The sequence below is a fragment of the Vulpes vulpes genome, chromosome 12, assembly GCF_048418805.1.
Source record: "Vulpes vulpes isolate BD-2025 chromosome 12, VulVul3, whole genome shotgun sequence".
Classification (NCBI taxonomy): Eukaryota; Metazoa; Chordata; class Mammalia; order Carnivora; family Canidae; genus Vulpes; species Vulpes vulpes.
Genome location: NC_132791.1, coordinates 4,346,114 through 4,370,593, shown reverse-complemented (window position 1 = coordinate 4,370,593; position 24,480 = coordinate 4,346,114). Strand labels below are relative to the sequence as shown.

At 54.3% G+C, this 24,480-nt stretch overlaps 1 protein-coding gene across 1 annotated transcript in view; it reads left to right on the top strand.

The window, feature by feature from the left end:
- The window catches only part of PAPPA (pappalysin 1), a 235,756-nt gene that overhangs the window by 139,414 nt on the left and 71,862 nt on the right, over nt 1–24,480 (top strand). The window contains exon 10 of the mRNA XM_072727537.1: nt 3,011–3,204. Coding sequence (XP_072583638.1) covers nt 3,011–3,204 — 194 coding nt within the window. The remainder of the gene's footprint in view (nt 1–3,010; nt 3,205–24,480) is intronic.

Sequence of the window (24,480 nt, the reverse complement as noted above, 5' to 3'; positions counted from 1 at the left end):
GCAATTCCCTTTATTGAGTTTCAGGAGAGGAAAGCCTGGATTAATGGCTGGTCACTCTCGGATTAGGTCTCCGTTTTATTATATGTAAGTCGGCCCTGCTCGCCAGGAGGCTGGAGCTCCTGAGAAGTGCTGAGTCTGTATTCCCCCCATGCTCGCACTGCCAGGCGTGCTACTGGTCACTGGAGTCCTCAGCTGGCTCAGGCTCATCTTTAAATAATTGAATTATAATGAATTGATTTATTCTGGCTCTTTTGATAGTCTTTCACTATGTAAACTGTTTGCTGAAATAAACAAGGGATTTTGGAGCTTGGAAGGGGCTCAACATCCTGCTGCCCCTGAATTCACAGACTCCTTTTTCAGATACTCAGCATCCTAGAATTCCAAGTCTTAATTCTACTTGACCCCGGCTCTTTCTATTTGGGGAGAGGACTGCCGCATGGAGTGTTTTAAGTGAGTCCTGATTGCACAAGGTGATTCCATTCAGCCAGCTAGAAATAAATGGAGCCCTTGAAAGAAGAATTATTTTTTTTTTCTCTTGACTGTTATTTTAGAATGTACAAAGCATGTTTGTGTCCACTTCTTATGAGAGTTTTGCGGCCATCCTGAGAGGTTGTCCTGGCTGGGACAATCATTCTTTTCTTTTTGTTGAGGTATAATTAATACACAGTGTTATATTAGCGTCAGGTGTACAACATATTGATTGAACAATTCTGTACGTTACTCAGCGCTCACCATGGCAAGTGTAGTCACCGTCTGTCACCATACAACATTATTGCAATATTTGGGACAATTGTTTCTGTATTACAGATGGAAAGCCAGAGGCTGAGAAGTGAAGCTAATTGTGTAAAGTCATATAGCTAATATAGGAGGGACAGAAGTCAATTCCTGATTGGAAAAGGGGCTCCACTCTCTTGTTCTGGAGCAAATAGGGGAGGAGTGTCCTAGACCAAGCAGTATCCTTAGGGTGACCATAAGGATGGTCTGAATACCCATATGTTCTGTTATGCCCGGGATTTGCAGATTTTCCCAGGACATGTGCCCATTGCCTGGACATAGTTTTTTTTTTTTTTTTAATTTTTTATTTATTTATGATAGTCACAGAGAGAGAAAGAGAGAGAGGCAGAGACATAGGCAGAGGGAGAAGCAGGCTCCATGCACCGGGAGCCCGATGTGGGATTCGATCCCGGGTCTCCAGGATCGCGCCCTGGGCCAAAGGCAGGCGCCAAACCACTGCGCCACCCAGGGATCCCCTGGACATAGTTTTTAATAGCATCTCTATCACCAGTTTGGATGATCATTTTAAGCTCACCGGAAGACACCGCATAAGGTCCAGATTTCAAGAAGGCCCGTCTTTTAGAGGAGCTACAGTGTGTAGATAGGATGGCTCTGTTAAGTGTTAAGGTAGGGATCTTCATAAAATAGGAACCCAAGCAGAAAGGGGTATTTAGTTTGGCCTAGAAGTATTGGGAAAACAATGCAGACCACCTGAACATTTATTAAAGGGTGGGCAGGGGGACCTCCTTCCGATGGCTGCATTCTGATTTCTCCCGGCGTTGCTCTGTGCTGAAATAGCAAGCCACGTGCAGAGGTCCTGCGTCCTTAGAAGGCACCTGCCAGCTCTGTGCTTCCATGATCTTTGTCCTGGCAGCTGAGCATCGCTGCAGCCTGCTGCAGCTCTACGTTGTCCCAAGTAGAAATCTCTGCTGTGGTTTGAATGACATGGGAGCTTGAGAGCTCACTTGGCCTGGGACTTTAACTGGAGCTCCTGAGGCATCCAGCCAGCCCCGAGGAGCCTAGAACAGTAGACAGGAAGGGCTCCTGGACGCCCAGCACTTTCACCCTCTTATCTGATTGAGCCCAGAGGGGGCAAGACATTGGTCTTCAGTAACAGAGCAGTTGAGTTACAGAGCTGGGATTGAAGCCAACGCCTCTTGAGCATCAGTTCACTCCTAGGTGAAACCAGAATTCTCTTTGGAGTTCAGTAAACCTCAGTTTGCCACTGTGAAGTTCTGTGGTGTCAGATAACATACCCAAAACTTGGAAGAGTGAAAGCCTGAATTTGAAACCAGGATCTGGCATGAACACACCGTGTGACTTTGGGCAATTTTTTTTTTTAATATTTATTTATTTGAGAGCAAGAGGGAGAGAGAGACAGAGACAGAGACAGAGACAGAGAGAAAACCAGCAGGGTGAGAAGTCAAGGAAGAGGGAAAAACAGACTCCCCACTAAGCAGGGAGCCTGGCCTGGGTCTCAGTCCTAGAACCCTGACATCATGACCTGAGCCAAAGGCAGATGCTTAATCAGCTGAGCCCCCCAGGCGCCCCTCTTTTGGGCAAGTTATAAAAGATGCATGGGAGTTCAGTGTCCTAATCTGGAGGACTGAAATAATTAAAATAATAATGCCTTTCTCACAAAGTGGCCGTGGGGCACACTTGGGGTATAATGAAGGTCCACGTGTTTGTGAATGTGTGTGTGTATGTGTGTGTGTGTGGTAAAACATGCATAACACAAGACCTACCCTCTAGATTTGTAAGTATGCATACACTTCATATCACCATAAGCACAATTGAAGCTGCAAGCACAATGCTTTACACCATCTTGTGTACCTGCAACTTCATACCCATTGAACAGTAACTCTCACTGAGCCACGTCCCAATCCCCGCCAGCTCCTGGCCATGTCCCAATCTGCGCCCCCCCCCCCCAGCTCCTGGCATCCACCATCCTAGTCTCTCCTCCTGTGAGTTTCGCTGCTTTATAGTCTTCATTTAAGTGGAGCCACACAGTATTGGACCTTCTGTGACTGGCTTATTTCACTTAGTTTCGTGTCCTCCAGAGGCATCTATGTTGTCACAAATGGCGGGATCTCCTTTTATCAGGGTGACCGTGACTGCTGATGGTGGGCCTCACGGTGCTGCTGATTCTGCTGGTCTGGGCCCACCACCGCGGATGACAGCTGAGAACAAAGAACAAATCTCTCTGTTCTCTCCCTTCTCTGCCCATCTCCTGCAGATGAACCCAGCCGGTGCTATTTCCATGATGGTGATGGAGTATGTGAGGAGTTTGAGCAAAAAACTAGCATCAAGGACTGCGGGGTCTACACGCCCCAGGGGTTCCTGGACCAGTGGGCCTCCAATGCTTCAGTATCGCATCAGGACCAGCAGTGTCCAGGCTGGGTCATCATCGGGCAGCCCGCGGCCTCCCAGGTAAGCGCCCAGCCGCGTGTGCCGTTTCCTGCAGACGTCCTGCATCTCTTAGTGCCACTGGATGTGGCCACCTGACCATATCTCTAACCAAATGCAACCCCAGGGCCTCACGAGGGATGAGACACCAGACGGTTAAGTGCAGGCAACATCATCATGGTAGGGTAACGCCTCTCCTCCTGTTTCTCTACCTGTTGTAATTCATGTTTGGCGAAATAATTCCAATTTGTACATGTCACTAGAATTCTGTGGGGCAAGTCCAAATTCTTTTGGGAAAGTCCTGCTTCTATTTTTTGGAGGAGGGGGTGCCAAGTTGTGTGCCCCTTGAACACTCGCCTGTGAATTAACTCTATCATGAATTTGCTGTGTGGCCTCAGACTAGTCTCCCCACTTCTCTGGGCCCCGTTTTTCGCATCTTTAAATTAGAGGGTGGTTGAACTTGACGATCTCCGAGGACCTCCCCGCTCTATAAAGCTGTGACTCACTCCTCAGTCCCCTAATGCACTATTTATGTTCCAGGATTCTTCCCCCAGGGGACTGCCAGTTTAGTTGAGGGAGCAAGCGATTGGGGCCACCAGCGCTTGTGTGATTCCAGGGATGGCCGTGCTGTCCCCAGAGTCCCCTTTCCAATTATCCTGCTGAGCAAGCACCTGCCTTCTTCCGAGACTCCCATTTCCCAGAGACACGACTCAGTGCCTCCAACCGCCTGGCCCGGTGGCCATCTCAGAGGCCAGCCTGCTCCTGGGCTTGCAGATGAGCCATTATTCCCAGCCATTCCTCCCTCGTATTGCTTCTCTGACTAGGGGATGGGGGTGGGAGGTTTAGGCCTGATTTCTAGATGAAAGAGGGATGTGACCTTCCTCTGGGGCCCAGTGAGAATCCCTGGATGAGGTGCAAGATAGGCGCACCTCACTTATAAGTTGCAGTGTTTGGCCATTTTTCATTTGTCTGTTTATACTTGTGTTTACGTGCCTTAGATTATTTATTCATTCGCATTTGTTTCTGGCTGCCCTGAGTGGAAGGGATCTTGCCTAGTCCCAGCCTGGTGAATAAATGAATTGAGGAATGAATGAATGAATGAGGAAGTGGATGTTGAGGGTTCACCCTTCCCATGCCACCTCCATACTTGCCGACTTCTTCTTTGGTTGCACCTGTCACCTTGAACCCAAATCACCTCTCGGCTGCACGTTCTTGGAGAAAGAGCTTTCATTTCCTTTTTTTTTTTTTTTTTTAAGATTTTATTTATTTATTCTTGAGGGACAGAGAGAGAGGAGAGAGGCAGAGACACAGGCAGAGGGAGAAGCAGGCCCCATGCAGGGAGCTTGATCGAGAAAGAGCTTTCAGCCACATTCGTTCTGGTCCTTTCGTCTTCAAGCACAGGCCTAGACAAGACGAGGTGCTCTGGAAACGTGTGTTTAATTGACTACAGTTACATGCACGTGCGCACACGCGTGCACACACACACACACACAGCACTGAATGCCAATGAGCACCACCAAGAGAAAGTGCTCGGGCATCACTTCTCTGCGGCATAGAAGTCCTGCTCGGGAGCAGCAGGGCCGGCCGGCCATGGGGCCAGGAATTCCCAATTCAACGCTAAATGTTTAAAAACCATCATTCAAACGAGGGAATGAACACTCGGAATCTCACGTGAGCCTCGGCTGAGGGAGCAGCTGTGCTTCAAACCACCCGACGCGTTATCGCTCCTCGCGGAAGGAGGAGGAGGGAAAGGACTGCCCAGCCTTAGCGTTTGAAAGGCGACTTCGCGGGGCAATTATTTCAGTCTTGTAAGGAGGGGCTGTCAGGAATTATGGGTGATTATCTCTTCCTAAACAAAAATCCAATTTCAAAAAATCATTATAAATACTAGCTCTTCGATCTACAAAGAGGAGAGGAGGAAACAAAATCATCCTATTGAATTATTCATTGTAACCAATTTTATTTTAATGAAATCGACTAGGTTCCATTACTCTGGGCTCGGACATAATCTTTGTTACAAGGAGACTTGAGCTGTAACTAAATTTGCCATAATGAGATCAGCTCACTGGAGAATGTGGGGTCCGGGCGGGGGGGGGTGGTGGTGCTGTGTCCGGGCTGGGCCGGCCAGGCAGGCGGCCTGGAGGGCGTCAGAGCCGCAGCCTCCGGGAGCCCCCGCTGGAGGCCAGGCCTGCGTGAGTCCAGGTCGGATCGTCCCGTAGGGGACGGCACCCCGGGGCCCGCGTTACCCCCTGCGCTTCTTACAGGAGGCTGGGAGCTCACCGCCACCCAGTCGGGGCCTCCGGTGAAGAGGTTGACGCTGGAGAGAAGGGGCGGGAGGCGCTTAGATGTGCCGCATCATAGGTGCCCCTCCCCTTCCCCGACGCAATCATCCTTTCTCCTCTCTCTCTCTCTCTCTCTCTTTCTGTCTCCCTTACATGCGCACATGCATGTGCATGCACCCACGTGCAAAATTCCCGTGCCAGAGCATGGGTCCCCAGGGGAGGACGGGGCAGATGTGGGGGGGTGGCAGGGTCACTGCCGTGCACCTGCCACCGCCTTGGGCCCTCCTGTACTCCACAGCCAGGGGACACGGACAGGCCGGGTGGCTTCCCCAGAGCAATGAGGCCCAGAAGTGAAGGGCCCCGCAACTGGGATGCCAGGGAGGCCGCCAGTGAGGCTGGGACTGGCGGCACATCCCAAAGTGGCAGTCAGAGGGTGGCGGGAAAGTGGCCTGGGAAGCAGCGTCGCCGAGCCTGGGCCATAGCTGGTGTCACCATGCTGGTGCCCGAGGCGCTTGGGGTCTCCCCCGCCGCTCTGAGCCAGGCCGGCCCAACCCCCGCTGTGCCCCGAAGCTCTACGAAGGGCAGAGGTGAGGGGCTGGGAGGATGCGTGGCTGCCTCTGCGGGGCAGCCAGAAGAAGGGTTGCGAAGAACCACGTGCGGCCTGCTGAGCCGTGAGAGTCCTCGCGGCGTATGGCCCCATCACAGAAGGTGGCAGGGTCTCGCTGGGACTGCCCAGAGCAGCGTGCATCGTGCTCCCTGAGCCCAGAGAGTTGATGAAAACTGCACTTAAAAACAACAACAACAAAAAATTTATTTGAGAGAGTGAGCACAAGCAGGGGTGTCTGCAGAGGGAGGGGGCGAGGCAGGCTCTGCCCTGAGTGGGAGCCCGACTCTGGGTCCGATCCCAGGACCCTGAGATCGTGACCTGAGCTGAAGGCAGGCGCTCAACCGACTGAGCCCCCCAGGTGCCCCCAAGAAATGGTGCAAACTTTTGTTTCGACTTTATAAAAACCCTTTGCTTCTAATAATTTCCAGCCTCTCGGGTGTCTGTGCTCCTCCAGCAAGATCCCCAAATTTGGTTAGGGCTAAGCTGCTCCACCCCAAACCTTGAGTCTCATATGCAGACCTTATCGGAGGCATCAGAACTTCTTGGTGTGCATATTGGGCTGCACACCCTCTAAGAGGAGACATTCCTTGGATATTTTGGCCACGCACCTTCCCGGCCCAGCTGGAATTCAAGAAGTCCCTGAGACAGAACAAAAATGGAAATGAACCGAAGGAATCAAGTTATCTCTCTTTGGGGAACCTCAGAAATGGTTTGGGTTAAGTGCTTGCAAAAATTTCGACTTGTCCTAATTTTGCCTCCATGTTTTGCATGTCTCTGGTGCTTCACGCCAAAGGCTGCCAGGGTGAGATGTAGATAGTCCTTCATCCCGCCCCCGCCCCCGCCCCCAGCGTTTCTAGCACAGTCCATTTCCTCCTATCTTGACAAGCACCTCCCTCCTTCTGCAGCGGCCTAGGGAGGAAATGGAAATACTGACTATCTGGAATGCGCAGGGCTCTCCAGGGATTACAGACCTTTAGTCAACCAACCAATTTATTTGGTTAATCCTTTGAGGGTAAAGCTTAGACTAAGCATTTCCAGGGCAGTAGTCTCAGGGCCAAAATAAAGAAAACCTTTCTAAGAACGAGAACTATCCACAGGGGGACGGAGTGCCTCGTGATACACTAAGCTCGCCATGGTAAGGCATGGTAAGGAGAGACCCTAGACGTCTCTCCTTCTGTGGTCGGCGATTCTCTTTCTACTCCATCGACCCATTATTGGGTGTATTAGTCCTTTGCCACTTGATCTTGAGTAGCTGTGACCAGCTTCTAGGCCGGTCCCTAGTACTTGGGGCCTCCGTTAAAAGGCAAATCATAATTTGTCTTGTGTTACAGTAATTTGTGTATTAATTCATGTAGTCATTGAGTAATATATTTGAATCCTACACTGCGGAACATGAGTAGGTAAAGAGCATGGGGGGGGGCGGTTAATGGAAATCATGTGACTTGGGCTTTGCCCTCCTCGCCCCTCCTCTGACTTGGGAACCTGGAGCAGATGACCCCTCCGGGAAGTTTAGTTTCCTCTTTTTTTTTTTTTTTTTTTTTTAAATAATAAATTTATTTTTCATTGGTGTTCAATTTGCCAACAAGTTTCCTCTTTTGGAAAGAGGGAAAGACAGCAGGTACCTGGTGGATGTTAAGAGAGTAAATGTAGAGAAGTCATCTAGTGCTGTTTTTTTGTTTTGTTTTGGTTTGGTTTTTTGGTGTATGTGTTTTTTTTTTTTTCCCTCCACTTATTGTGTAGTTCAGATGTTACTTCTCTGTCCCATTTATGTTAGCCTTCTCCTCCACGCCCTCACCCAGAGGCCACGGTTACCCACACAGTACAGAAGCTCAGTCAACCTTCCATTGGGTTAGACGTAGTTGTGTTAGCGAATGTCTCCTGCATCCTCAGGACCATACCAGCCATTCTGAGAGACTCCAGAGAAGCGCCGGTCCCTTGGCTGCCCTCAGAGGGCTCACCCTTTCATCGGAGGGGTGTGTCCTGTTCCAGACAGTAGCCAGAGACCCAAGACTGAGACTCAGAGGGAGTTTCCCTGAGGAAGAAACCGCAGTGCTATCAGCTTACTCAGCCAACAGGGACGAGAGCCAGCACGTACGGACGGAAAAGTCCTTCGCCCACTTTCCGAAGGCCCTGGACAAATTATAAAAATAACATTTATCAAGTTCATCCAGCTTCCGCGTCGAATTCCTTGAATCCTACTGAAACTGCTACAAAAACAGGAATCTCTGTGCTCACTTTACGGATCAGGACAGTGAAGCTTGGAGGGTTGGTCGGGCGGCCTTGGGGCTCGCCCCCATAAGGGGCAGAACCAGGGTGCTGGCTGCCGTGTTCATCATAGGAGCTCAGGTGCAGGGTGAGGCAGCTCCCTCCTGTTCTGTGATGACGCTGGAAAAGAAGCTAGGAGAACCGGCATCTCTGGACCTTTTCATGCATGGTGTGTGTTCAAGGAACACCAAAAATGTAGGAGTTGCCATGCCAATACCTCAAATATTGCCCCACCGTGTCTGCCGGGCGGTGTAGACCGCCACCTGTAGGCACTCGTCCTTTCAGGTTACGCATTGCCTGCTCCGAAAGGTCGTTTAAAACGGGCTTACGAAACCATGGGAGGACTCTAGGACGTGTTTTAAGTTGCCATCCCCAACGTGTAAGACAGATTTCTCAGATCTACACCTAATTACTTCTGGATTGTAGGAGGAAAACAAAAGAAGAAAAGCACAAAGAGGACAGTGATGAATGGAAAAGGTGACTTGGCTCGGTTTACAGGTGTGTTTACGGGTGTGTCACAAGCCACGTGCCGTAGACAGGAAGCCCCGCAATGTCATCAAGAGAATCACAGGGTGTGCGCATTGCTCGATGGCCGCCGAGCCTGAGCCAAGAAGTGGGGGCCGTTTCTCCGAGTCTTCATCCTCGCATCCAGAGGAAGGGAGCAGATACCCGTTGGGGTCTCTGGATGCAAGGGTAAGAAATCTCCATGAGCACCTATGATGCAGTGTAGGGAGTGCGGAGGTTCAGGGGAGAGACGCCGGGAGGGGGGTAGGGACAGACATCCCCCCACCAAAAAAAAAAAAAAAGCCAGTAAGAAATAAAGGGGAAATGGAGAGATGAGCTTATAAAGGTGTGCAGGGACATCCTTCAGATGCGTGAGATTTAGACTTTACCCCAAGTGTGGTGGGGAGCTTTTCAGAGGTTATGAGCCGGGGGCTATCATAATCGGACGTCCGTTTGAGGAAGAGGAGAGACATGTGTTGAACACCTTCTGTATACCAGACCCCAGACTGGGGGGTTTAAAGCACATGACCAGACTGAGAAGTTTCACTTCCTTCTCAAAACGAAGAAACTGAGTCTCAGGGACATGAAGCACCTTACCCACGGCGCTCTTCCCTCGTCCTTCTGCCTTCTCTTACACCACACGACCGGCATTTCATCGAAACAGCCTCCCTGGGAAATTCTGCATGGACAAGCAATTCTCCAGTGCCATTTAGATGATCTTATTTGCAAAGGACAGAGAGAAATCTTGGACTCAGCAGCCCGGCACTGAGGTCATTTCTAAGAGTTTTCCTCTCCTTACATGTACCTTCACCAGAGCGTGCGTCTCTTCTCACTGGTGAAATGGGACAGCATCTGCCTGTGGTGGAAGGAAGAGGACGGGCGAAAGGAACACACTGACATTTCAGAGAAGATTCCAAGCAGTTTTCCCAAATACCCATGGGATGTGCTTTCTCCTGGTGGTTTATGAATAATTTTTCAAGAGCACATGTGCGAGTCATCTAAGGAGACAGAACAGAAAGTCCCATGGCCTGTTACAGCCTGTCCCATTGATGTGGGGCACTGAGCCCCCCCCACCCCCCCGGAGAAGAAGAAACAGCGCCTGCCCCAGAAAGGAGCCCCCGGGCTGGCTGCTGGGACCGCCCTGAGTTTGTCAGAGACGGCTCGGCCTGGCAGGGACTTTAAATCTACAGAATTATTCACGATCCCAGCAGAGGAGTCGGCCACCAGACTCTCCTGCTGGCCCTCTCTCGTCCCCTCCCTCTTTCACTCATTGACTCTGTTGCTATTTAGTGGAACTTGAGAAAGGCCAGGCATCACGAATGGCCCGGAAGAACTTGGGATGATGAGAGTTTCAGAGAAAGAAAGGTGAAATGTTAGGATCTGGTTCATGTGGATTCCCGCTCCGAGCCCCACCGCCTTCCTGGCCCTGTCACTTGGGTAAACCAGTTCTCTTTGCTCCTACCCAACCTCCTGTCCCTAAAATAGCAGTAATGACATCTATATGGCAGGTGCTCGTCGAGGATGAGACAGTGGATCCAGAATGTGGTTTTTCCTTCTAAGAGCAACAGAAATATTTTCTACTGAAATGCTCCTTTCTGCCTATGGAGTTTTAGCAGTTGAGGCACCCAGTTAGGAACAACCCAGTTTTGTTGTTGTTGTTGTTGTTGTTGTTGTTGTTGTTGTTTAAAGGCTTGCTCTTTGGGGCCCAAGGAAAGAGATACTTTGAGTGTCTTAGTCTTACTTCACTTAATGAAGATTCGACTCCCCAAAACCTCTCAGTCCCCAACTGCTATGAAATGATTCTGCTCTTTGGATTGAAAATCAGTAGGATCTTCTTGTGCACCTACTGGGTCCCAAGCATCATGTTCAGCCGTGGGGGGAGGTTGAGAGAAACCAGTGATGAACCCTGACCCTCGGGCAGCCCGCGATGCCCTTGGAGGAGAGGACGGAGGTTGGCAGTGCCGTGACCCGTGCACAGATGGAGCTGGCCTTGAAGGGGCGGGCATGGAGGGGCCTGGGATGGTGCCATGGGATGCAGGGGCAACCAGTTTGAAGAAAGACTCTTCATTTCGTGCTTACCAGTTGCCTCCTGACTCTAAGCCCAAGAACCAGCGTGGCTTTGTGGTTTGGGGCTGCTTCCACCCGTTCTCTGCGAGAGCAGCCCCAGCCCTGCCAACCCCCCCTGCCCCCCGCTGCCCCTCTAGGAAGATTCCTTTGTCTTCCCTCCAAGCCTGACCCCCCCATCTCGTCAGTCTGCACATCCTCCCTCCCCACTCCCAGGCTCAGGACCAGACTCCCTCCTTCCTTCCATCCCCGTCACTCACTTGGGGGGCCCCCTTAGGACCCCGCTTCCATTCTTGTTTTTCATTTTCTTTTCTTTCTTCTTTTCCTTTTTTTTTCCTTGTTGTTTAATTGTTTCTGTTTTAAGTGGGGGCACCGGCGTGTAGCCAGCGTGGCCTTTGCTGTATAATTTAGTTTCATGTTCTGTACCCAAGAAACATGTAAAAAATGTAAACAGCGTTCGCTCTCCGGGGCTGCAGTGCACTTAGGAAGCCGCGGCCAGGCAGCCTTGCTGAGCCCGCTGCTTTGGCGCGTTGAGTTCTGCCCCCAAAACCACATGCTCATTTCCCTATGCCTGAAAGTAAACTTTCTCAAGCCAGGCCCGAAGGATGGGGTTCCGAGGGGACGGAGGCCTGGCCGTGCATGGGCTTTTGTTTTTGTTTGTGTTGGTTTTTCCAGCCCCCTGCTCCCACGAGCATCCCATGGCCTTACCTTGTCAGGTAGCCTGGATGTGTTACCTGTAGACCTGGACCCACAAAGGGCCTTCCACCCGCGCTTCCACCTGAGCCCTGGGTTTCTTAAAACCCCCCTCGAGTTTCAGCCAGACCCAAGTCCCAGGAGGTCCTGGATACAGGTGTGCAGGTTTGCTTTCCAGGGAGGGGTGGGCTCCATGGAGCGTGTGAGCCCTGCTGAGAAGCGTGCTTCTGAGCCAGGGCGGACCCCCAGGGACTTCCTGGGCTCCTGCCCCCCCCCCGCCGCCCCGGGGCTCTGGCCCACCCTGACCCCTGTGCGGGGCTGGTGCACGGGCACGCTTGGCTGCTGGGCGCCCTTGCTTCCATCCTGGGAGCCGGCTGAGTTTGGGGACAGATCTGGTCTGCTCTCAGGACTGGAGGCTGCCTGAGTGACCCCACCCCCCCAGGCCCAGGCCTGGCCTGGGAGCAAGGAGTCCAGGGAAAGAGTGGCATCCCGAGTGACGCGGGGAAGCAGAGGAGCGGCCGTGTGTCGGGGAGGGCAGCCTGGTTGGGGGCCTGGGCTCCAGGGCCACTGGCGCCGAGCCCCCGGGGACAGCTGGAGGCCCTGGATGTGCACGGGCCACACGGCAGGCCCTGGCCACCTGTGGCCACGGGGCCCACCAGCCGCATGCACCGATCCTTTTACTTTTAAACACGAGTAGTCGTGTGGGGACAGCGGGCCACCTGGCAGACAGGCTGACAGAGAGTCTGTGCCACTGCAGAGCTGCCTTACAGGGGGCCTCGGGGAGTCCCAGGCTTCTCAGCTGTAGGTCGGGGCCCGCGGCGCCCTGGGCACAGCGCTTGGCCGACGGCAGCCGCCACCCGCCTTCACTCAGTTCAGCCGCTGCGTCATCTCCTTATAACCAACCCGCGCAGCAGGAGCTGCGTCCCCACGTCGGAAAGGTTGGTGGGGGCCCCTTGGCTCTGTGTGGTGGGTCACAAGTCAATCCAGTTCTTCCAGGGTCCACGCCACCTGTCCCCATCGTTTTTTTTTTTTTTTTTTTTTTTTTTTTTTTTGTGGTGAAACAGTGTCTTGAACTTCCTAAGTGTGCAAGTGTCTTCAAGGGAGGAGTTTTGCCACATTTTCTATCAGTCACAGTAAACGTTGGTCTCTGCGAGCTCTCACCTGCCAAGGTTGGGCACCGCTCTGCGCGGTCTGTACCACCCGAAGGCCCTAGCAGGCAGGGCCGCACGGGATCTCAGCGGGCTCCTCTGCACAGCTCCCTGCCCGGCGGGGCCGCTCCGGGCAGGACTGGTGACTAGCTATCCCCGGACGGGCCTCGGGGTCCCCATCTCTCCTGCCCAAGGGAGCCTTCGTGCGCCTGTCCACCTCTTGGAGGCTTAACTCTCCTTCGGGGTCTAGCTCCCATGGCACCTCCTCCCATCAGGCCGCCTCTGACCACCCACCTGTATGCAGCCTTCGCTCTTCTGAGATCACGTGGCCCTTCTGGAACCATCCAAGGAGCACAAGCTGCCTTTTACTTTGCTTTTCCTACATCCACAGCTTTTCAGACCAAATGCCCCAGGAGCAGCTAAGGACTTGGGCTCTATCTTTTAATGTTTAGCGATTTCCTGTGCCTGCCACAGGGTTTGCTGCCTGGAGAGTACTCAGCGGGTGCTTCTGGGTTCATGGAAGGAGGCCGTTGGAGACAGTGTCTGCTGAGCCGCATCTCTTTTTGATTGGCTTAAATGTACAAATCGGGGCCTGTGATTCCCTCACGTGGCCAGGGTACAGTCCCCTGGTAGATGGTCCTCTGGGTGACCAGAGCAAGCAGGGCCTTCATAAGTCCCCCACTTTCCCCTGCATTGCAGACGGGGGTGCATCGGGGTGGGGGGGAGGGGAAGGGGTCCTGAGAGCCCATCCTGGGCCCCAGACTGGTCTTGTCTCTGCTCTCTCTGCCTCCGTGACCCCCCCACCGCTCCAGAGTGTTAGCCGCACAAGCACAGGGGTTTTTTGTTGTTGTTTCAGGATGAAAAAGAGGGCCTGGCACAAAGTAGGCATGTGGTAAATATTTATGACTCAACCTGCACTTTGCTCTGTCAACAGCTTTATGCAGAAAGTAGGAAACGGCTTCTGGAAGCCGAGCCACATGGTAAAGGCTCTAGCCTTTTGCCTCTTGTTATTCCGGGAGAGACGAGGGTCTCAGTGAGGTCCCTGTGTCCCTGTGGGTAGGTTACTACGGAGGTTGGTGGGAACACAAGGGATTGTCTTTCCGGCTTGTGAGAGTGGCTCACCCTCTGGAGGTCATCTCCCAGCAGAGGAGAACATGAAAGAGAAAGATGAAGGGAGGGCGGAAGGACAGATGGAAGGAGGTGGAAGAGGGATGCAGAATTAAGGGAGAGAGGAAAAGCAGTGACTAAGCAATAATAGAGGACAGTCAAGGGAGTGACATGGTGGTCATGGGGACGGTTGACCACAGCGACAGGAGCCACGTGAGAGGCAGGCTAGCCGGGCGGCTACGGGGGTCTCTACCTGAAGCTCCCCCCCCCCCGTTCCAGCACGGTTACACCTGCCAGCCCCTCTGGGAGGCAGCCACTAACCCACTGGTTCACAGAGGAGTAGACTGAGACTCAGAGAGCTTGAGGAACTTCTCCAAGTTTCTGCAGCTGGCCCCGGGGGTGGGGCGGGGGAATCGAGAATTGGAACCCAAGCCCGTCTCCCTCTGTGTCCAGGAAGAAAGAAGTAGAGAGGGATGAAGTAGGGATGTGCTAATTCTGTTTCCAGCAGGTAGGGCGTGCCCGAAGGCAGGAGCATGGAGGGGTCCTTGTCTCAGCCCCGGGAGCAGACACCAGCATCTCATTTGGCAGTGGGGGCGTGTGGCCCTCCCAGGGGGTGCAAGGTCACACTGGCAGCCAATGGCATCGGCTGAGGCTCCAGCCCACGTCCCTTTGACTCTTTAAGAGGTGTGTGACTTCTGCCGCTCAGTGGAAGGCTCGGGGACTTGGCAGGCATAGGGACGGTCAAAGGCTTCACCTCGTGGGTCGCAGATCATGCTGCCGCTTGCCAGGGACCACATCTCGGAAGGGCCGCTTCCCCAGCCGGCTCCGGTGCAGATGTGCGCTGCCTTGGCCAAGGGCGCCCCGGGGGAAAGCCGCGCTCTGTAAGGCCTCCGTCCCTCGGAGGAACCCGCTCCTGAGGGGCTGGGCACTCAAGTCAGCCGTGTCCATTGGGCATTTAGTGGGCAAAGCCCCCGGTTGGCAGGTCGCATCGCAGTCACTAGCCCTACCTCAGAAACCTGGAGGGGCAGGCCAGAGAGCAGTGCTGCCCATGTCCCTCGTCTGAGCTGGAGGTCAGCACACACCGTTAAAAGCATAAGCATATCAGCAGTCCCTGTCCTCTCGTCCCTGCCCTGCCTCCTTCGGCCCCTCTTCCTGGGAGAACTCAAGATCAAGGCCCCCTGGACGGGAGCAGTGGCTGCTCTCCAAAAGGGAGAGAAGGGAGCCGATCACTCCGTGGTTTCCAGGCCTTGCTCGTGTGTGGGGCAGGACGAGGACTCCTGCGCGCCGTAGTGAGAGCCCAGGGACGGTGCGCTCTGCAGGGCCCTCTTGGCGTCAGGTGCGGGTCCCTCCCTTCAGGGCATGTGACTCGTTCCTCATCGTGGACACAACCAGGAACACACAGGTCGTAATGCAGAAAGCTGGAGGAGAGGAGGGATGGATGGGGAGCACGGAGGGAAAATAAAAAAGAACCACCTGGAAACTCCCAGCTTTTATGAACTCGAGAAAGCCTTGTTCTTTCAACACACAGATGCCTTTAAGTGAAAAATCACTGCTCTGACCTTTCTCGAAGAGGCCCGGGTGGTCAAAACTGCCATTAACAACCGTTCAACCATTCTGAACCGAGGGTTTCGGTGACCAGGCACCAAGCTTGGATGCGGGCAGCGCTTTTCTGGTTAACCCGTGAGCATGTCAGGGCTCCCAGAGAAAGGCCCAGAAGAGGCCTGCAGGGCCCCCAAGCCACGCTGCTTTGGTCTGTGTGGCTCAGCCGAGTGGTGGAGACTTCCATGTGTCAGGAGGCTGCTCCAGAGCTGGCCGTGTTTTCCACTCCGGAGCCAGCAGGGAGGGCATTTTTGGATCGAAGGTGACTGGATTTGTGTTCTCGGTCTTTGGCGTCTGGTTCTCCACAGGTGGTTTCCGGGCGCTGGATGTAGAGCGCACGGCCTTGCCCGGTCCCGTGTAGAGTCACGGTCTCTCAGTATTCTGGGCCAGCACTGGAAGGGTCTCAGTCCTCCGTAAGTAGACTTCTCCAGAGCTGGCAATACCTCTGGGCTCCGAAATACAAATCGCGATGCTTTAGGATTCCTCTCTGAAGTTGGCAGTGTCTCGGGATTTTCGTCTTTCCCTGGCACTATCTCTGTGTTCCCATCTAGAGGTGCACGAAGACTTTGGTTGGGGCTCACGGTGCCCTTTGATCTGATCCAGAGACCACACTGCTTTTATAGCTATCCTGATCTAGAATTCATGAAATTGCATGAATTGCTTTCAGTACAAATGCTGGGGGGGGGGGGGGAGATTTGGAAACAGAAAGATAAGAGCGTGTTTTTTAAAAGCAGGGTGCTCAGAGCTGTGCTTGCAGCAAGATCTGCGTCTCGACCTTTGTCCTTCATGCCTCCGCTGCTGACATCATCTGGGAAACTCGGTTTCTTGTGGCTCAGCTGTGGCCCATCCTTCCCTTTCTCTCGCCTCTTCTCCGGCCGCTGCTCTCCAGAGCCCACTTGACATTAAGAGTTTGCGTTTCAGGCCTGGCCCGCAGGCACAGATTGCCCTGGCAGCTCTTTGCTCCACGCCGCTCCCTCAGCCTGAACATACCTCGAACACAGATCCCACCGCGCTGTCCTCTGGGGATTTGCTTGTAGAATCTTTTACACACACCGCCCCCTCAGCCCCACCCATCCGGGGTTGCTATTTGTGAGAAGGGGTTTTACCTTTCTTGCTTTTTATTTTTTTATTTTTATTTTTTTTTAAAGAGATCTTATTTATTTATTCATGGGAGAGGGGGAGAGAGAGAGAGAGAGAGAGAGAGAGAGGCAAAGGGAGAAGCAGGCTCCATACCAGGAGCCCGACGTGGGACTTGATCCCGGGACTCCAGGATCACACCCTGGGCCAAAGGCAGGCACTAAACTGCTGGGCCACCCAGGGATCCCCCTTTCTTGCTTTTTAAATCTGGGACCCATTTTCACCATGTAGACCAAGGTGAATAAGGAACCTACAAGGAGGAAGTGCCATGTAAATATATATTGAATGAATGAATGAAGGAACGAATGAATGAATGGAGAGAGAAATAGAAAAATTCAAGGTTGAGCTAGAAAAAAAAAATCTGAGTCTCCCAAAAGAAAACTGAGATTTCTGGGAGCCCCTAAAGCCCCTGCCTGTCACCCCTTCAGAATTTCGGGAAGGTCCCACCACACACTCTCCTCACCCCGTCAGCATCTTCCTTTGGGAGGAGGCACGTGTGCCGTGAAGTCACCCACGGACCATCTGGCTGGGGATCCCGTGTTCCTCCTCTGCGACAGGAGATTACATAAGCTGGACAGGAGCCTCCAGATGTTAGCAGTTTCTGCTCATTTTTTTCCCCTCCCTTCTCAACAACAATAATAATAATTAAAACAAACACGGGCCTCGTCCCCTGCCCACACCCCTGAAATTACAAACAGGTGGGCCCAGAGGCCCCGCCCCACCAGAGGCCTCCCCGGGTCCCGGGGCCGAGCCGCCGACCCTCAGGGAGGCCTGTCCTGCTCTGAGCCCGACAGCCAGGCCTGCCGCCCCGGGGCTCGGGACGACGCAGGCCTCCGGGAGGGGACGTGGCCGTGTCATGAGAAGTCCCTGTGCCGGGCTTTCCCTCTCCCCGGCTCCCACCCCCAACGCCTTGGCCTTCAAGTTAAATGGATGTATTTTGGAAGACGAGGTGGCTTAAGAGATTAGTAATGAGATCCCAAGTCTTTCACTGCTGGGTCAGGAGTTCAGAGGCGGGCCTGGGTGACTGGTGAATGGCATAATTAGGGAGCCGGGAGCAGGCCTGCGGAGGGCCCGTGTGAACCGAGCCCGGCCAGGCCTCTGCAGGGAGGGGCCGTCAGCCGCACAAAGCCCACCGCCACATCCGACACTAATCACTCTCCCTTGTTGAGGATTTACTAGCCCCAGAAGCCCGAGCCCCTGCCCAGTGCCTCCTGCGAGCGGCTGTCCGGTTTCCAGCGATGGGCACTGCCCAAGGCCCAGCTCTCCTGTGCGTCGGTGGGGAGAGGCCACTCGCCCCGTGGGGTGGCGCGGTGAGAATGCACACCGTGTACCATACGCACTGGTGACCGGGGGTCACTTATTTTTAATTATTGCCGCCACTGCTGTGCTGATTCTTTTTCCCTTGGCCTCAGTTTCCCCATCTGAAAATGGGTAGATCTGAATCTCTGTGGCCACACAGGCTGGAGTTAATGGAGGCGGAAGCAGCTGGGGCATCATCATCGCTGCCTCACCATCACCTTTCACACACCGCGGCCTGCGGGGTCCGCACCTGTACCCCAGGAGATAGACGTGCAGTAACCCGGCCGGCCGGGCGTCAGGCCCAGACCTCAGCAGCCGCCACGTGTGTGGCTTTGGCTCGCTCCCGGCTGTCGAGTGAGTGAGGCCGCTGAGGCCTGCCTCCCGCCGAGGCGAGGATCCGCATTCGGGGCACGGTTGCTGCTTTACATTTGGCCTTGCCATGTCTCAGGGCCACTTCCTCGGGCCTCTTGAGTAAACGTCACTTGCAGAAGAAGGGGAAGGCATCACCTTTCTGTCCCCTAGAGCCGTAGACTTGATGGTGAACGTTTCTCCTCCAAGAAAGGTAGCGTCACTGTAGGAGCGTCCATGTGCTCCAGACCAGGGAGCCTGGTGGTTCTCTGCTCGGGTCTGCTCAGAAGCCTGGCTGCTTCTTCACGGCCGTTTAGGCCAGCCCAGGACTTTGTACCCCCAACCTCAGGGTTTAGGACATGTGGGGGGTACGGGCCGGAAGACATTAGACCCCGCTGGAGTGTGGAATAGCTAATGTGTTAGGGACAGACCCCGGGGCCACTGAGGCACTAATCACCCCAGCACTGAGCCCCGAGGTTGGAGGGCATCAAACGTCAAGTTATCTTACGTGCAAGTAGCTCCTGGGTGGAAGCCCTGAGCTCTGCTGCCGTGTCCAGCCCCCTGGGTGTGAGGAAGGAGGCGTCTCTCCGCTCTGCGCACCTGCCTTGTACACAGGAGATGCTTTTGCTTGATTGTCCGAGCCAAATAATCTCGAAACTGAAAAAGAGGCAGTTCACTCTCCCCCTCCCTCCATCTCTTTAAGGGGGCATCAAAGGGGAAGCTGCCCTGGGGGCCTGGGGACAGTGAGCATTGTGTCTAATGGTTGCTACTAGAAAGCCTGGACTTTCTTCCTCTCTCTCTCTGTCTCTGTCTTTTTTCAGTGCTACTAAGTGTGCAAAGAGGTCAGAGGAGGGGATTGAAGATGTGTGTGTGTGTGTGTGTTTATCTCTCAACCCTCAGTTGCCTTAAAATTCTCTGTGGTCAGGGGGTCAGTTTGGAATAAGAAGCAGAACAGGCTGGACCAGGGAGTGAGGAGAGGGACCTGGTGGAGGGAGGATGACAGTGCTCTGCAGCCAGGGGAAGAGGCCCCGGACCTGGAATCTCGACGTTTGGGTTTCCCGTGTATCACGCGTGCATCAACTAAGATAAGGCACGAGGGACACTTGCTAGAACACCTGATGGAGGTTTCCTCCACAACCTGAAGGCAGGGTGCTCTCGTGACACCTTTCCTAAGCCCAAACGGCATAAGGCAAAGAAGCAACTGCCATTCGTTTGCATGACAACATGTTGGGGTGTCCCCAGACCCCAAAAAAGAGTCTCACTTAGGCTCTTCTGCTTAGGACCCACCTTGGTAACCAATGCACAGAGTAAATGGAGGCCAAGCCCAGAGGCTCAGAGGCACAGGTCTAAGCTTGGGCGGACTGATGCTGAGATGCTGGGTGTAGTTCTGGAGAAGCAGCTGGGTGGGGGGCCCTCGCTGCTGGGGTGCACGCTGCCTCTGCAGGACACGCTGCAAGACAAACACTGAGCACTGTTGTTTGCTTTTGGCCTTTTTTTTTTCCCCCATAAAAGTGAAAATCCCCTTTGGATTTCTTTCAGTTATCGAGAACAGGTACTAAGGTAGGCCTTTGATAAAAGCAAAGTGGTGCGACGTGAACTCTGGAAAAGCAGGGGATCCGTGTATATGGGAAAGGATCAACGACCATATCCATGTTATTGTTGGGGACTCCTTCTTGTATTCCACTAGTCTGGGCTTTAGGCTTCTCACTGCTCTTCGTACTGAAGACGTCACAGGCAAGCCGCCGCCGTCCTTGCCCTCCGTGAGCGAACAGCCGCGTTCAGGGATCGCAAATAGGCCCATCTCCTGGGCCGATGCCGACCAGTGATGAGAGGTTCGCCAGAGTGTTTTATTAACGTGGATTCTGAGGTCTACACTCAGGGGAGCAGTCCGCACCATTTAATTGATGGTGTCTGTCCCCAGCAAGGGCTTGGCGGATGGCGGCCCTGATGCCACGTGTGTGCCTCAACCGGCCCAGTGGTCTCAGGGCCAGCGGACTCCCCGTTAGCGATCAGCCTGTTTCTCATCTGGAAAGTAGAGGTAATATTAATACCTTTCTCATCAGGCGGTTCTAAGTATGAAATAGCGGAATCGGACAGGCTCTGGTGCGCAGTCATGGGAGATCGCTGCGAGGACCAGTTACTACTGTCATCCTCGTGTTGTGCATCAACTGCATGTGAGCCTGGGTGGTGGGCGGGCCGGGTCTTTCAGCGCTCAGGAAGGAATCCCAGGTCCCTGCACCACACGGCTATTACCACGTCCACACCTGGGCTTCTGGCTCTCGTGCGTCAGCCCTGCCCCGCGTGCTCAGCTGCCTTAGTCCAATAGGAGCAGCATTCGCTGAGCCGCGCCTCGTGAGCCGCAGTTGGACACCAGTGAAGGGGGGACAGAAATCGGGGCGAGCACTGCCCCTGACGCTCAAGCATGGGGACAGATGGACACACGAGAAACCACAACAGGTGTGGCCAAGAGGTATTGGGAAGTCTCCACCCAGGGGGTAGGAAGGATACGGATCTGGAGTTGGGCCCGTGGGCTTTGCCTCCTCCGCAGTGAGGAAGTGCCTGGGGCCTTCTGAACCTTGGACTCCTTATGTCTCAAATGGGGACAGCAGTGCTTCTTCCTCCCGGTTACGGCAAGAGGACCCCCGGGGCAGCGCCAGCACTGTGGACTGTGAGAGTTGGTGCCTGTGGGAGCACTGCGGAGGGAGCAGCGTGCTCTGTAAGGGACAGCCACGCGGGCTCTGCAGAGGTGGCTTTGCTGCACCTGCCCCCTCGGTGTTGTGGTCTCCGTGGCCTGACCCCTGGCCTCCTTCCTGCCGTCTCCATGTCAGGGAACCCTGTCCCTCGTACCACCTTGCAGTTCTTGGGGAAATAACTTGGCCTTGGAGCTGCAAGCCTGATGTTACAATGTGACCTAAGTAGAAATATTTGGAAACGCTGCCTGGGTTATGTGTGTGTGTGCATGTGTGCGCGCATGTGCGCAGGGGTGCGTGCATGCATGCACTTGTGCATTTATGTCTATTGTTAGTGTCAGCATGCACCCCCACGTCCCCCCCACCCCCCAGTCCTTTACCTCTCTTTTTTCTATGAGACCCATTCCCGGGTCCCTTTGGGCTGAAAGAGGAAATTGGAGAGGACGGGCCTGAGACTTGAAGAGCACTTCCTCCCTCCTGTGATTGACAAAAGGGCATGTAAATCTGTAAAAGCGAAATTCAATAGAAACCTCATGGCATCTCCCCTGTGTGGGAAAATACCAGAACTCCCGCTCCCCCCTGTTCTCCCTCTGTCTCCCCGCCTTTGTGTACGACGTGTGTGGGTGGAAGATAAACTGGATTTAAAAAACCCTTTGAAAGCAAGACATCGTTAACTCCTCTAATTGAAAGCAGTCTTCGGCAAAGGGGGGGGGGTTTGGAGGCGGGTGCTGGATGGAGGGGACCTGAGCCCCGAAGTCCTGGGGCCACAGGGGCCTCTGTGTCTGTCAGCCCAGGCAAGCCCACTCCCCACCAGACATCCTGGCCCATCCCAGAGGAGCTTACAGCCAGTCTGTCCGGTCCCCAGTGGGCTCCGTTCCCCATCTCTCCATCAGATGTGATGGCTGGAATCAGATCTCTGAGGATACCCCCAGCGCAAATATCCAGTGATCTCAAGGCTTTGCGGGGAGAACCAGCTCTTTGTAGCATGCATGAAAAGAAAAGAAAAAGAAAACAGAAAACACATTGCTGGAATGGCTGCGGTAAATGTTTATGTTCGCCCTCTGGTTTGCGTAGAAAGGTGGCTGTGAAATTGGCCCTCCAGAGACCAGAGCCGCGAGGTCCAGGGGTTGGCTGAGGGGCTGACGGGACAATCCCACTTCCTTACGGGGTCCACACTCTCTCCGGCAGCACTCGCCAGGACGGCGCGGGGAGTGAAACGCTGGCCGACTGTCAGAACTGAAAAGCCTGTTAGGGATTCAGCTCACTCTGTCCTTGTGCACGTGGGAAGGATGGGTGTCGGGGGACGTAAGACGTGGGTCAGCTCTGGTGGGCAAGCCTCTGGCCTGGCAAGCCAGGGCTCTTTCCACCACCTCGCCCAGCCCAGGGCCGCCCTGGGAGGACCTGCTTTGGGCTGCTGAAGCAGCTTCTGTCCAGCACAAATTCCAAGTCCATCCTCCACGACAGCCCGGGGAGAACGGTGGGTGGCCCCTGCCGAGGTCACAGCCACCATTAAGAGTGTGGGCTGAGTGAGCGCCTTGGAATTGAATCCCGGTTCCACTGTGAGCTGTGAGCCGTGTGACCTCAGGCAACGTACGAGGCCTCCAGTCCTTACCTATGAAACAGGTGTCATCACGGTGCCATTGTCCTGAGACCTGCAAGATTTGGCACACAGGCTTAAAAAGCGCCCGGCCTAGGACCGGCACCCCGCCGCTGCCACCATTCCTGTTGTCCTTGTTGTCCCCGGGGCACCTGCTGCGTCCCGGTGCTGGGCGATGTGCTAGGATGGATGCGAGCGTGACGACAGCGTGCTTCTCAGCTTGGAAGTCTTCAGAACTTAAAGGGCTAAGACTGGGCTCTGAACAACTGTACTCCAAGCTGACAAGCGCTGTGACCGAGGTATATACGAAGAGCTATGGGAACATTCGAGAGAGCAATTAATTCCGCGTGGGGGGCGAGCAAGGGCCTCCAGAGGAGGGGTGATATTCGAGACTGGCCTTGAAGCGTGTGTAGTAGTGCACAGCATGGGCACCAGTGCAGTGGCGGGGCTGGTGGGGGGGGGGAGTCTGGGCACGAGCACCAAGGTGGTGGAGGCCGGGCACGTGAGAGAAGGGGCCGTGCGGGGCGGAGGAAGCCCCACTGTGCACGCATGTGGATGCCCACCTGCTGCGGGGGCGGGGGGCGGGCAGCTGGGGGTGAAGGTAGTGGCGTGGCCAAAACCGGCTCCCGAAGGCCTTTGCCAGTTGTGCCTTAGGAAACCTCCCATCCTGCGGTCCCGGGGCGGCCACAGAGGGGTGATCGGGGCAACAGGGTGAGTTCTTTACTTTGGCAGGTTAGTTGTGAGGACCTTGGAGCAGGGAGCATCTGGAGGCAGAGAGTGGTGACTGGTGCCTTCTTCTCCATCAGAGGAAGGGGAGGCTTTGGCCAAGGCAGGCCCATAGACCATGGCATCAGAGGGATCGGAGTCTGGCTTCTGGCCACCCTACAACTGGATGTGTGACCTTAATGGGGTTCTTTAAAGCCTCTCTGCCTCCCTTCCTCATCAGGAAAACGGGACGATGATTCCAGCCTCACAGAGGATAACTGGGAGGATAAATGATATTGGGACCTTGAGATCCTTGGTGGAAGTCGTTACGCGGGGTGTCCTCAAGCTCCTGGGGGACTTTAGGGTCACCCCGGACAACCACAGTGTGTCACAGATGGGGAGGCTGAGGGTGGGGGGGAGGTCCAGCTAATAAGTGACACAGCCAGAACCGACCCAGGTCTCCTGTTTCCCATGGGGGGTGTTAGGTGTAGGCACATCCCTGAGGGTGATGAGGCGTCTAGAGCATGGTGCTGAAGACCGAGCGGGGCAGCAGCCTCTCGCCCCTCGGTTCCCACAGCTGTTAAGATGGGACTGGACAGCAGTGGCTGCTCAGCTTCTATCGAAGACCTAGAGCTGGGCTTCTCCTGGAGAAAGGAGTGGCGTGGGCACCGGAAATCCTGTCTGCTCTCCGTGCCATGTGTTCTTGGGGAAGAGCGAGACCTCCCGCTGGAGATGGTTCTACACAACAGAAGTAGGACTGGGGCTCCTGGCCTGCTCAGTCAGAGGAGCACGCGACCCTTGATCCCAGGGCCGTGAGTTTGAGCTCCACGTTGGGTGTAGAGATTGCTAAAACAAATAAACCTAAAAACACCAAGGGGGTGCTGAGCATAGGTGAGGAAAAAGCATCCGTTCTTGGAGCCAGAAAATTCTGCATTTTAATAACAGTTTTGCCACCTACTTGTCGCGTTACGCTATACAAGACAGCCCACCCTTCCTTGCGCGCTGCAGGTATCCTCTCAGTAGGCAGCTCTTCAGTTCTTCTAACTCTGGAACTCTAAATACGAAAGTGTGTAGACATTGCTACTTAGAGGAAAAAGTTGGAGAAAGTACAGCCAGACACGTCCTGGCTGCTGGGAAGCGCTGTCTGAGGGTAGATTGAGGTGCCTATCAACGGAGGTGAGTTCTCCGGCTCTGAAGGCATCAAGAAGATCCTGGGTAATCCCTCCTCCAACCCCTTAGGGAAACCCCTAAGGGA